General features: G+C 37.4%; 1 protein-coding gene across 4 annotated transcripts in view; it reads left to right on the forward strand.

Annotated features, from left to right (window-relative positions):
• LOC109104288 (serine/threonine-protein kinase WNK3-like) overlaps positions 1-15,007 on the forward strand; it is a 48,141-nt gene that overhangs the window by 7,898 nt on the left and 25,236 nt on the right. For all 4 annotated transcript variants that reach the window (XR_006153313.1, XM_042713220.1, XM_042713218.1 and 1 more), the window contains exon 2: positions 341-1,414. Coding sequence is in view for 3 of the 4 variants with exons in the window: in XM_042713220.1 (XP_042569154.1) it covers positions 716-1,414 (699 nt within the window). In the remaining variant the exon portion in view is untranslated. The remainder of the gene's footprint in view (positions 1-340; positions 1,415-15,007) is intronic.

Genomic DNA, 15,007 nt, shown 5'->3' on the forward strand with positions numbered 1-15,007 from the left:
GCGTTCCAGGCTGGAATGTCAGTGTTTGTTTTGGTTTGTAAAACCCGCCCACTGCCAGTTTACCCAATTGTATTTCGGGACTGAAAAAACCCTCTCCAATATTTAAAAAACCCACTGCAATACTTATGTGTGTGGTCAATCTGGCAACTTACGTGTGCGTCAAGTCTGAGGAGTGGTGCCGGGTGAAAAAACCCTCTCCAATATTTAGAATTTGGACTGCAATACTTAGTTCAACCACTCGGTATCAATTCTACATACAGCACCTTTAAATGAAGACTGTTAAAATGCTTTTATTTGAACCTGATACTCATTAATGATAACCTGTGCTTCTTTTCTATAGGATACACCTGAAAATCCCCCCTCACTCACTGAAGGCTATTTTTCTGTGAATCAGTCATCTCTGAGCCAGCCACAAGACACTTGAGGTAGGAAATGGAGATAAGGAAAGTACACAGCAAAAACTGAATTAACCTACACGGATATATCAACAAAACAAACACCCTCTGATACTCCTGTGAACTCGAGGGAACTTGGAAGATAAGAGCCACAGAAGAGAGAGTAATTCTTGTTGCTGACAGCTGGCAACACTGAAGGGACGGCTGAGGAACTTCTTAAGAGGGTGAGAGGGTGATCACAGAGTGAGAGAGACGGGGACTGACACAGAGCCAGAGTGCAGGAGGGGGCGGCGGCGGAGGAGTGGGAAAGGACAATCGCCATGGCAACGGACCCGGGAGAGCCCACTGCCACAGAGGAATCCTCTGGAGAGAAACCTGATGGAGAGAGGGAGGAGGAGAGTGACCAGGGGAACAGGGCTGCCCATGAGAGAGAGAGGATTCACAGCACTCCGTCTGACTTCCCCTCCTCCCAGACCCAGGAAAGGAGAGCTTGGGGCGCAAGAGGAGGAGGTGGTGGAGTGGAGGATGGTAAAGAAACAGAGGTGCCTGCCAGACCTCTGACCTTCTTCATGCCCTCCACCCCAGCAGTCTACGAACCGTGTCGGAAACGGGAGAACAAGCGGTTTTTCCGGAAGAGCGTGGAGATATGCGAAGAGGACGATGAGGTGGAAGAAACCCTCAGTGCCCCTCACAGTGCCCCTCACCTCGAGTTTTGTGCCTCCGACTCTGTTTTCACCAGCGGAGCCCAGCAGTTACCCGCCAGTGCCTCGGCTGCCTTGAGTGAGGATGGCACTCATGGCACACAGGATCCTGATAAGACCGGCCTTACGGCGCCCGCTCTGAAGGGGAAGGAGAGAGATAGAGAACAGGAGGAAGAGGCTGAGATGAAGGCCGTCGCCACTTCACCCAGTGGCCGCTTTTTAAAATTTGACATCGAGCTTGGCAGGGGAGCATTCAAAACTGTTTACAAAGGCCTGGACACAGAAACCTGGGTGGAAGTTGCCTGGTGTGAACTGCAGGTGAGAATTCTTTACCCACAAATGAGTTATGATTACCGTATTAATACAACTAATGCACTTGAGTAGCAAAGGTTTTGACATTTCATTGCTATAAGGTGGTCCAACAGTGGAGAATAGTGTTGGTTGCCTTTCCTGCACAGGAATTTGAGTTGTATCATGTTTTTCAGTCTAAGTGCTTTAGCTCTGCTGGTTTGAATTAGGATGCTGTTACTCAGGAGTTTTCCGAGCTTGTTGGTGAAATCTTAGCCTCTTGTGTTTCTCTTCAGGCTGTTACAGTTGAGTGCAGTGAGAACAGTAGAAAAAAGAGTTTCAAAGTCAGAGCTCAATAGCTTTATAGATTACACAGAGACTAACCGTGGGAGAGGAGGGTCAAGCCTACTCATGGCGCAGTGAACTGGACAAACAACAAGACTCAAAGAGGCTCTCTTGTTGTGAAATGGAATCTTTTTGCCTTTGCCACTATGCTGAACCTATTGTTTCCCACTGCAGATTGTATTTTCCAGGAAAAGTCATCACTGAATAATTGGACCCGGGACCCGACTGATTCATAATGCTGTTGTAAACATACAGTATGTAGATGTCGGCTGCGGGACTGCACTGACCACATATCACAAAAGACTGTAACATACAGTAGCTTAGCCAGCATGCCATCAGAAATATTTTGGTGCCACATGTCCTTTTAAATCCTCTCATGAAGCAAAGTCTTTCAGCTCATGCAAAGCAGCCAGCTGAGAGGAAAGCCTGTTGCATTTCACTGCTAAAATGGCAATCGGTACAATAATTAACCAGTAAGGTCCATTTAAGGAGATTAATAGCAGCCATGTAAGAGGCTTAGCGAATCAGATTATTGATTAAAAGGTTGAAGTGGCATGTAAAATCATGAGTCTGATCAAGAGAGATTATTCAGAGAATAATCATTTATATGGTTCCACCTTATTCAAATTTCTCAATGGATGTAGGCTATTATTACTAATTCATCCTCAAGAATAATAGTTTATATGGTTCCACCTTATTCAGATTTCTCTAGATGTAGGCTATTATTACGAATTCATCCTCAAAACCTCTCAGTGTGCCAAAGGAAGTACTTTTCTACATATTTTCATTACAAAAGAGTAATATTTGTTTAATTTTTAATAACATTTTTTCCCCTGAAATCTTCCCTCCAATGGCCTTTTGGGGGTCACCAGGCCCCATTTTGAAAACCCCAGCACTGATCATTTTACACAGTTATATTTGTCATAGTTCAGACCAACTGTATAATTTATAATCCTGAAAAACATTATTAAATCCAGCTGTCCAGCAATACACTGTGGTGGTTGTTGTTGTTGTTGTTTTCAGGCCAGTTATATTAACCTACATCATAGTCTTTTTGTTCATCATGGATAGACTGTGATAAGTTCTTCATAATAGCACATTTGTTGCCAGTAGCAGGCTGGAGGCAGAACAAAAACAGAGAATGACAACACGCCAGTGTACTTTTATGGTGATTCTACTAGTATGTGCACAAACAGTGCTGGGCTATTAGAGGTGAATTAGATTTAATTCTGCTGCAGATTTAAAAATGGAAGAAAGATGTTGAAAAGATGTTATTAACACTCAGTTCTAAACAAACAACAAGCAAAAGGTAATGCAGTTGAATACAGATCTGTGGTACTCTGTCAGTAAAAGAGGAACAATGACAAAAGGCAAAACAGTGACTGAATGAGAAATCTGATATTTGTTCTCAGTTTTCTTTCTTTATCATGTGTGGTTTGTTTGGTTGCTTTGTGTTGAAAGGTTGAGAGTCATGTGTTTGGAGCTAATCCCACACACACTCAGGGGCCAATTCACTAAACAGTTACAACACTTTAGTTTGCAGTATTTCAGCATGTTTGCTTATCTGATATAATGCTAAAACAATGCTGACAGCATGTGCATATAAACGCAGTTCATTATTTTGAACCACCCAACTAGGACTGAATGATTATGACAAAAATCATAATTGTTGATTATTCCTTAAAATTGTAATTGTGATTATTAATTACGATAATCACAATTTTCCCCATATTTTTATATGAAAATCAACAAGCTGAAAACACTAACTGAAAAACTTTTAAGCTTCAAATATCAATTACACATTGGATTGGCTTCTTCTATTTTAAAAAGTTAAAATATGCATGTTATACTAAAACTCAAATTAAAACAATGGAAAAACCTTTAAGATAACCTGTAGAAAAAAAAACACATCTTAAGCATGCAGAATAACATACTGTAGGAGGACTTTGATTAATTATGGCTGCTTTGAATGATTACGTAATTGTGGCACCTGTTGTTGTAATCACGATTAGAAATTCAATTAATTGTGCAGCCCCACACACAACCTTCCTCAACGTTCTTCTCCTTATGCCAGCCGGGGACTTGTAATGAAGTAAACATGAAAGACAGTGGCCTGTGCACAGATACAGTGATTGTAATATTCGCTTTAATCCTTAGGGTATGAACTGTGTGATCTCTTGACTGAGTTTGAGCAGACAAATCCATGGTTTAGGAGACCTTCTCTCAAGCCTTCGTGACCCCAAGAGTCCATGCTGCTGCTTCGAGAGTAATGTGATACAGAACTAAACCTTCTTTCTCCTAAGGCAGAGTCCTGATGTGAGCTGTTTGACACAATGTGGTTATTGGCGTTTTCTAAAAACCTTGGACATGACACAGTCTGGAACAGAATGAGACACTGTGGTTTGCTAAGAAACTCTATGCGAGATGATGATGTGGTTTGTTAAGAGACTGTATGTGAGATGATAGTGTTGTTTTTCTCCGTTGTAATGAGTACAATTATTTTGTGATTAACTTCCAGTTGCTCATTGTCATCCAAATAAGGGAATTTGAAGTTAAATGTCATGTTTTTCCAGTAGTATATGTGAGAGTTTTCACGTTTACAGTGTGCTATTGTACTGTATCTCTCAGTGTGGTTCTCTTTGAGTCCATTGTGCAGTGTATTTCTTATGTACTTTGTTAAAATGCAAAGTGCTTGGTGTTCACTTTAGTTCCTTATTAACATAACTCCAAACATTTTTGGTTACTGCAGGATACAATGAGGAATCGCTTTTGTCTATGATGTTTTATGCTGATTTAAATTTGTCCAAGGTAGAAATCTTTTGCTTTCATTTTAATAAAAAAAAAAAAAAATGTGCATAAAATGTATTGTTAAAATAAATTTGCTAAAAAAAATTGTGGAGATTAAGTAAAAATATTAACCACTGACCAAGACAGTTGAAAAAGTACTTACTGTTGAGCCATGCTATTCATGTCATTCTACTCTGTGCAATATTTATTATTTATACAAATATTTTATAATAATTTATACAAATATTTACTCACAGATATCAATATCATGCTTCTAAGTGACATAATCAGAATTATTTGTATGACAAGTAATCATACGCCAAAATTGCATAATAGTGATTGCCGCATTGTCAAAAAAATTCAGGTAAGAAATGTGTACACAATACAATCGAAAGTGCTGAAGTAGTGTGTAAGAGGGACTGGGTGATAGATGAGTCAAATAGAGGATTAACATGGCATCAATCCCAGAGAGAAGCTGAGTGGTTAATGCTAACCACACACACACTTAAATATGCAGAGAGGCCCAAACAAGCTGATTCCAATGCACTTACTGTACAAGGAATCATAAGAACATGAGGCTCTGATATGCCTTTGAACTTTCATTTGAGTAGAATTTCACTCATTTTTCTAAGCTTCAATTATAATTACAGATGACTCTTAAGATGAAAATTAAAATCAAGCAAAATCACATGAGCAACCGTGCTGTTATTCTGAATATCAGTGGCCTCGTGGCTCAGGTAGCTTTGCAGATATTCAGTACAACAGCAGGATTACCTCTCACCGCTCAAAGCTTTCTGTTATCGCTCTGGGTTTTCCATTTCTCACTCTCCAGTGAGAGAAACCCCACTCTGAGCAATCCTAGAGTGAAAAAAAACCATGCGTCTTTGTCTTTCATAAAACCAGTTCCTCGCTGCGGGCAAAATCACACAAATCCACTTTAATTACAGTTAACATAAGCACAAAACAGATGATTTGCAGTTATCTCTCCTTTAATGAGCAATATTACTTCCTGGGTATTCATTCATAATATGAATTCTCATGAAACAATCCTTAACAGCCTGATAAATAATCAGAAATGTATACTGAGCTATCAATTATTACTCCAGGCCTATTTGAATCAAAAATGGCTCTGTTGGAATTGGTTTCGACATTTTATTAGATTTTTCAACTCAAGAATGCCTTCAAAACATCCTTTTTTTTCCACTCATGATTATGGTGCGTGATGTTTTGAAGAACTATGAAAACATCACTGTGGAGCTATGACTGAGACAATCGTAAGAAATGTTCCCTCTAAGCTTCACGTGTCCGCGAAGAAGAAATACTATGCCATGCACAGGACAGATGCAAAAATTAAATGCAAAGTAATTGCAGTGCTTGGGCAAACCGCTGTAGGTGTAGGTTGGTGTTGCTATAGAACCAGTGAATGTGGTTTACAGGTTCCATAGAAAGAGAGTAATGTGCGCCAAATCAGTCGCTGTAGATATTTGAATATTTTAATGGTTACACATGAAATAGCTCAACATGAGAGCACAACAAAAATCACACAATGACGTGAAATAAAACGGCATGTTTTAAAGAAGAGTGGCTTGATTAAGTGGTGGAAATAGCGGATGATGGGCACAGAACAGTAACAAAACTCTTGAGACATTTACAGTTACACACAGGTGTAGTGCGCAAACTCTACTACATAGGAATGTTTTAGATAATTGTAAAAGAATTCACGTTCAAGTTTTTTGAAAATACATATTGTTATATTGACCTCAAAGGGAGTTCATGAGCAGTAACAGCTTCATTTTTTCCATATTATATTATGTTATATTATACTATTATAAAGAATTAAACTGTTCTGCGTGAGATTTTTTTTAATTTATTTTTTAATAGAATTTCTTAGTAATATGCTAATAGCACTGTAAAAAATATTCTCAGGTAAAACTAAAATGTGCATCATTTAGTTGCATCAAGGGTCAAATCAAATATAAATAGCACATTAAAGTTAAGCTACACATTTTTTTGTGTGTGTGTGCTGACTGTGCTCTGTACAGGTCTGGCCAAAATAGAGAAGTTAATATCACCAATAAGTGATTATAAGAACATGAGACATGCGAGGTGTGATTTATAAGAACATGAGACATGCGAGGTGTGAGTTCATAATGTAATGTTTGCGCATGGGCTGGGCCTCTTTTTGAATAACCTGTTCATGTCAGCTGAGGTGAGGTCTGGAATGATTTCACTTTTATTTCTGATTTTGATATTCTTCCTTGTTTCTAACATTCATTTTACTGTTAAAGAAGAAAATCTCTTGATATATAATAATAAATCACAGCGTAGGTTATTTCAGAACAATGCTACTCTGCATGACCTCACTGAGTCCAGACAAATTTGTACTGGGTGCCAATGAGAGCAGTAGTGATGGTTAAAAGGCATGTTGTTCTGTCATTCCAATGACAATTTTGTTCTCTATATGGCCTGGATCCAGATAAAAGCGGTCAAGTGCATAACCCTGTAATGTGAATTTGGCTATTTTTGCGACCAAATAAGCCAAGCAGAGCTGGCTAGACAGATATTCTTCCACAGCCTCCAGGTTGAAGATGTTTCTGTCTGGCCAGCATGTCCTTTAATGACACCTTACCTTTAAAAGCATTAGAAGCTAAGATCTAAATATTGTTAGCCTATATCATTAGTGCAGGAGAAAATGTGGATTTATGTTGTTTACTGCATTATCACTTATATGTGCAACTTATGTTTATGTTTATTTGATTACAATAGCTCATCAAGGTCTCATCTGCTGCATTGAAAAACCTTATCCCACACACTCACTCACATACATGTTTGTTTGAGGATCATGGTGGGGATGCAAAATATTTTGGTATCATAGTAATAAAAAAAAAAAAATTAGGAGAAAGTTTATTAATGACTGAATGGTTAAAGAAATTGTGTCAAGTCACTAGACAAAAATATATTTTTTTATTATTAATTTACAAATTTAAAAAACCATGCATTGTTGAATCATTCACAGAATAAGATCAATAACATCCATTTGAAAAATGGGGTGAATTTCCATTCAGTGGCAACTTTCAAAAATTCTACTAATTTAATTACATTTAAAAGTAATCTAGCAATGTTGTTATGCCTAAATTAACTTGTAACATTTAAACTGTTTTTAAGTTTTAATTTTTTGTCTAACTAATTAAAAAAATTAATATAAACTCGATTTATGTGATTTAGTATAATATTTAATGGTTGTCAGGCATAACATAAAAAAAATTATCAGAGTGTCAGTATTGGTCTGATATTTAATAAGGTTGCATCTTGAAGGACTTTACCTTGATGTTTGCGAGTAATGATATTTTCTATCCCTTTTTGCTGATTTACATTTTCATTAAAACATTATTTATTATGTTAATTGAGCCATTGTCATTGAGGACCATTTGCTGGTCCCAGCGGTGTGATTTCAGTTTATACTATTTAGTGGGCACATTTGTTCACCACAGTGTGGTCATAACTTGACCCACACATACACACAAAGGTCCACACACACTGGAAGGGAAGAGACTGTTGAGATAGGGATTAAAACTTGAAAGAGTGGGAAATAGATGTTCACATTTCAGTTTCTCCCTCTGTTCTGTTTCATATGAAGCTCTTGGTGAATATTTCCTAAACATGTTATTTAATTTATGTCTTAATGTCTTTCTTAATTTATTACACTGTGTAAGTGCAAACGCAACTCAGATTTATTATTATGCGCTCTATACTGGCATGTGAACTACAGTGTTGTGTGCCTTTGTTATGCGTGTGTGTGTGTGGTGGGGGGCGTACAGTGTTGGAGGGGTGTTCTCTCTGTCCGTGTGATTTGAGTATACAGGGTGATCCAGGGAGTTAATTACAGTGGGTGCCTGTCAGACCTGAACAAAAAGCCTGCACAGACAGCACAACTCACGCAGAAACACAACTGGCTGATTGCAAGCAGCCCAAACCAGACCAGTCTGCCCCAGTTCAGCTCCTGCCACAACAAAACACACTCCAGACCATAGAAAATTAGTTTGATTTAGTCATTTTACAAGGAGTAAAGATAAAACTTATTTTCTTTGGATGCTTGTCTTTTTATAAATAGACTATCTGAAACACTATTCATACAATGAATGAAAAGGTAGATGAAAAAAAAAGAATATTCAAATATATATAAACTGATTTGGATGGGATTGTGGTCTTCTGTAGTTTGACTGCAGATGTTATAAAGGGATGTTATAAAGGGTCATGTGCTCTGGAAGCGGTGCTCTCAAAATCCACTGAATCCAAGACTTAGGTGATTTTAATTATATAATTTATAGCAGCATGTGAATCATTTTAGCCAGAAGGTTGGCAGAAAGGTCCCTAATGAAGATGCAGAAAAGAAAGCTTTTTAGCAATACTAAGTTGTACTGTCTCTCTCTCCCAGACTAAACACATTTAATTCAGAGTAATGTACTGTGAGTGCAGCAGAACTTTTCACCCAGTTGGGGTCAAATTTGGTGTCAGACATTCAGTTACATAATGTGGCTCTGAGTAAAAGAGAGGCAATGGCTCAGTGTAAAGATCTTCATTCTGATGGCAGAGCTCTGAGCTCTCTGTTAAACACAGAGACCAATCCTGTCTGTGCAAAAGGTCAGTATCCTTAAAGGGGTCATATGACATTGCTAAAAAGAGCATTATTTTGTGTATTTGCTGTAATGGAATGTGTTTATGCAGTTTAATGTTAAAATAAAAAATTCCACATACTGTACATTATTGTTGCTTCTTTATGCCCCGACTTTCTGAAACGTGTACATTTTTACAAAGCTCATCAGTCTGAAAAGCAAGGTGTGCTCTGATTGGCCAGCTATCCAGTGCATTGTGATTTGCTGAATTCCTCAAGCGTGTGATGGAAATGTTATGCCCCTTAACACTGTGATGCCGTGTGTCCCGGCGTGATGAGACAAAACCAATAAAACACATTACAAAAGAGGCATTTGTTGCATCCAGAGGGGGATAATTACTGATTATAATGACTTATTCTGTCTTTTTATGTTGCGTTGCGTATCGCGCTGCATAAACATAAAACCATGTCTCCATTTGTGATCGGAGAAATGACAAACAACAAGCTCTAACAGTTACTCTACACTGCTCAAAACTCACGTTTGAATCATCAGTGCCAAATCCTTTTAATATGAAACGTACTTACAGGCTGTGAGTCAGAAGCGCCAGACTGTCCTTGCAAAAAAACAAAAAAAAAAAAAAAAAAAAAAAACAAAAAAAAAAAAAAAAAAACAAAAAAAAAAAAAAAAAAAAAAAAAAAAAAAAAAAAAAAAAACAAAAAAAAAAAAACAAACAAAAAAAAAAAAAAAAAAAAAAAAAAACAAAAAAAAAAAAAAAAAAGAAAAAAAAAAAAAAAAAAAAAAAAAAAAAAAAAAAAAAAAAAAAAAAACCTTGCAAAGTTGGAATTGCCCCACTTTATAGAAACAGACACCAGCATTGTAGGGTACTGGTTCAGGAAACAGTCCTCGTCCTCCGTAAAATGCACTGCACACATCTGAATATTTAGGTTGAACTGTTCCAGAACAGTGTTGTAAATACAACTTAACCACTGATTTCTAGTTGTGTCCTCTTTTGGATGGCTAAACAAAGTATCTTTGCTTTCACAACGAAACACACAGCGTCTCGACGGCATGGCACCGGCAGCAACAGTGAGGATAAAAGTTACGCCTTCTTTCTTTGCGTGAACATTTGGATGGCGTTATGCAAATCTTCACACATCGTGACGTAAACATTTGGGGGGCTGTTAGAACTAGCCGTTTTAGGTAAGCGTGGTTGACTCTTAACTTTAATAAAGACTTTATAGAGACTTTTGTCTTTGCAACTTTACAGATCCTCTTTGTGCACCAAGAGCTTGTAACACTCCAAAGAGAAAGGAAAAATTGAAATCACATCATATAACCCCTTTAATGTTCGGTAGGATCACGTTCAGACATACTATACAGTGTGTGTTCAGGCTAGGGTTTGACCAGTGAGTTTTTAAAGACGCACTCAGTAATGAATAGTAATTTTGAAAATATGTTAAATAATTTACAGTCCCATGAGATTAAGTCATATCGGTAATGTAATAAAAGCTGTATTTTTCATCGAGCAGGTCACCTCATTCGGGGCCAACAAGTTGAGATCACATGACCATAAATTTTTAGTCATCATCAAGCATTAGTCTGTTCAGTTAGTTCTGAAATATGTGCTTCTTTATGGGTAATACATTTTTGTTCTGTTCCGCCAGTTGATCATATTAGTGCATTTATTAGTTATTACGGGATTGATTGCTCAGTCAAACTACATCTAAATGTTTCTTGTCGTGTGTTTTCACTAGCACACACACATACGTGAAGATAGGCATGTGTCTTCATTGCAGTGCATTGAGCATTGGGTATTATGTTGCTTTTGCCATGCTACTGTATTACAGTGAATGTGTTAGTAATATGAGCTGATCGTCCACCCTCCCTTGCCTCTTCATCGCAGTTAAACCCAAAAGGCATATCGACTAGCGCAATAATAAAAAGATGATGGTTATGATTGCTTTACACATCCATAGGGATCAGAGAATTTGTTTAGTTTAGTGAATGTGGAAGGCACATCTAAATTCAATTTAAAAGCCATGATGTACGTAGTGTGTACTAATGCATTCTTCTTATGTTTCATCAGCACTCGTGGGAGCTCAGCAAGCATTCATGTATAGTGTTTTTGTGGGACATTTTCGGGCTGAACCGGTGACAGGTCTTGAAGTGTTACTTTTTGTGGAAAGAGTCAGTCTGTCTTAAGCTTTACACTCTTTACGGTAGCCTGAGTTACTGCAGCCTCACCTGACAACTGAACAAACACACTGCCAAACTGAGCAGATGCAACTTTAACATGGAAACTCAACTTGCATAATGTTTAAAGTGTGGTTGCTAGGTTGCTTGACCGGTTTTTCTCATTTCAATGTGTGCCGTCGTTTGTGACAAATAAGCCATAAATATTGAACAGCTTTTAGTGACCCAAACTCATTACCAAGGTTTAGTGCAGATTATGAACTGAACTAACAAAAAGGTATACATTCTGGTGACTTTTGACATCTCATAAAATAGTTTGCTATAGTGAAGTGGTCAGTGATTTTGTAATCTGGAAGGTTCGGGTTCAATTCCTAGAATTGTTATTCTATAAAAATTCTAGACGGACAATAGTTTGTGAACAAAAAATGTCCATCTGGTTTTACATGACATGACTAATCACTCACTTTCTTAATTGTCCTCTCAATTGCTGACCCAGGTTGCTGAACATAATGCTTTAAAAGCCAGGACAAGACACTGTCATGAACAGGCCAAAGGACCGGTGAAACTCAGACAGACAGAGGCGCCCTTACAAGACACTAACTCAGCATTCAGAGTTCACCAGCAGGGCTGCACGTGGATGCTCAGACAAACACTAGCACACACATGCACAGATACACTCATTTTAGATTTCAGCCACAAAATACAGAGCTCAGCATGAATTTTCAATGCACCATAAAACAGGAAACATCTGTCAACACAAAGAAACCTTGTTGTAGTCCTGGAAATGTATGGTCAAAGTTCAAGTAATGGGGTGGTGCTTTTAGTGACGTGTGGGTTTGTTTGTAACTGTTATAATCTTTATGTTAATAGCTTTATGTTTCTGAGTAGTTGATCAATAAGGGTTTTTCAATGAGACATTATTAAACTTGAACATTTGGTCCCACTAATCTAATATATTTGATTACAAACTTGACTAGGTCTTCACAAATTCTGTATACATGCAATAGGTGGGGGTAAAATCCATTTACTGATGCATCGTGATGCTTTCCTAAATGGATCGATCCTCAAATTCATCGAAATTTAAATTAATTATTAATAATTCTGGTTATTGAAAATGCTTACAAAGGGCAAAACATTACAGATAAGTGCCTTGATGTGTGCAGCACTACAAAAATGGCATAGAAGGCATATCTGCAGAGGCATTTATAGCATGAAGAGTATGCACTGTACTGTGCTGTGGCATTTATAACATGAAAAGTATGCACTGTACAAACAAGCACAAACAGGAGCATTCAACAACACACAGAATCTGAAAAGAAAATCCTCTCCAGATTTCCTCTTATTGTTTTTATTGGCTGATCAAAGCAGACATACTTTAGCTCAGTGTTTATGTGGAACCTTCACAGAATTAGCAAGAGACACCTTGACAAAATTGTGTGCCTTTACGTTGTTGCTGAAGAATTGAGTTGTTGATTTATGATCGTTTTGGAATCAGATTATGATTTGTTGAATTGAAATTGAATTGACTGAATATGCTTTAAAAAAGTCTAAAGTGAAGCTGAGAGTACTGCATTGTTATTGGTAGCTAAAATCTTTAAAACTCTAATATAATACAAAATAAAAAATGCAGAGGCTGATGTACACTGCTGTTAAAATGTTTGTGGTAGGTAAAATTTGTGCTCACCAAACCTGCATTTATTTGATCAGTAAAAACAGTAACAATGTGAAATATTATTATAATTTACAATGTGTTTTAATATTAGGCCTAATTAATATAAATGTAATTTTAAAACAAAGCTACATTTTCAGCAGCCATTATTCCAGTCTTCAGTGTCACGTGATCTTTCAGCTATGAATCATGAATCATTCTAATGATGATTTAATGTTTAAGAAACATTTATTATTTTCAATGTTGAAATCACTTGTGCTGCTTAATATTTTTTGTGTAAACCATTATATGTTTTTTCAGAATTTTTTATATAAATAAAGTTTAAAAAAACTGCATTTATTTGAACTAGAATTTTCTTTTTTTGTAACATAAATGTCACTTTTGACATCTGTGCTGAGTAAAAGTATTCATTTATTTCAAACAAGAAATCTTAATATCTCCAGACTTTTGAATGGTAATGTATGTGAAGAATTTTGTGAATGACTGGTGTTTGGATTATGCAGTGCTTTCATCAGAGTTCTGCGGGCAGATTGATCATGGGTCTCTACATGTTACTGGCAAAGAAAGGAGGAAAAGAAAACAAGAGACCTCAGCTTTCACAGAAAAACTTCCTAAAACTAACACCCAGTTAGTTGATGGCTTAAAAGAGAAGGGGGAGCAGAGAGAGGAAGACATGATTTACAGATGGAAGTTTAACAAGAGAGAAACCTCATTACATGGCAAATCGGATTGTACGCCACAAAACAGCCTCCAGAAATTATCCCTATTTGTTGATGCATAGACAGCAGGCCATTGCAAAGTTGTTTGCAGAAATTAAAGTAAAATTATGTCTATAAATCTGAATTTGCTGAGCTGTGAAAGCTGTCGTTTCTTACTTTTATTTGTCTGTTATTTTACACTGCTTACATAACTCATGTTTTGGATTTTGACCCAGACATCTTTGATTATTTTTATCCATGTAAATCACGCAGACAAACTCTCAAAGCCAAAGGGTCAAGGAATATCAATACTTTTATATTCAGCTACATGTACCGAATGACCTATGAGAACCTAATGTAGAGTATCACAGTTAGACTGATTATTTATAAATCTGTGTGTGTGTGTGTGTAATTTTTATTTTTTTATTGAAATCAGAATTCCGAGAGATGTTCTGTCATCACACAGATTAAAGATTACAGGCCATTTTTGGGACATCTGTTCAGTGAAGAAAAGAAACGAACAGTGGCTTGTCTTAAAGGGACAGTTCATCGAAATCTGAAACCTCATGGAATTTGAAACCTGTATAAACACAAAAGATTATATTTTTTTAAAAATTGTCTTGGTGTTTGTTTGTCCATACAATGAAGGGCTATGGTGTTGTTTTAAACCCCAGTGAATTTCATTTTATGGACATGAATGGAAGAAAAATTATCTTCTTTTGCGCTGTACAGAGTTGTGCAGTTTTAAAATGACAAGAGGGTGAGTAAATGAGGACACATACATTTTTAGCCAAGCTGTTCCTTTAAAAACGAATGCGTTATATTAGATGATGCCTTGATGCATTTATATTGTTTTATTAGTATTGTGGGGTTGTTCAGGGTGAGCATAGTTAATAATCAGTGTCGCATGGCAGCACAAGTGTGTGAGTGGTGTTCGCCAGGGGAGTGATTGTGTGTGTGTGCATTTTCCCCACTGTGTGCCAGAGAAGGGATTTCATCAACATCCGCCACACTGGGGCAATCTGGTCATGGTGGCCGCTGTGGCTGAAATGTGATTTTTAGGCTAATGCTGGGTGTTGCCGCCCTGTCACACATCTCCTTTTTGCCAGCGCCACCTGATGGCCGTTGATCGCTAGTGCACTGTCTCTGAGACTGCTCTGAGTGCATGTGCCCATACTGAACCAAGCATTTTGCTGTGATCAGCCATTGCTGTACACCTCCAAATATCTCTCCCTCCACCCAACCTGCCACTGTGCTGTATTGAAACCACCAAAGATGGCAGATTCGCTGATGAACGACATAACGTAGCGAGTTTGGA

Source organism: Cyprinus carpio, chromosome A23 (genome assembly GCF_018340385.1).
Source record: "Cyprinus carpio isolate SPL01 chromosome A23, ASM1834038v1, whole genome shotgun sequence".
Lineage (NCBI taxonomy): Eukaryota > Metazoa > Chordata > Actinopteri > Cypriniformes > Cyprinidae > Cyprinus > Cyprinus carpio.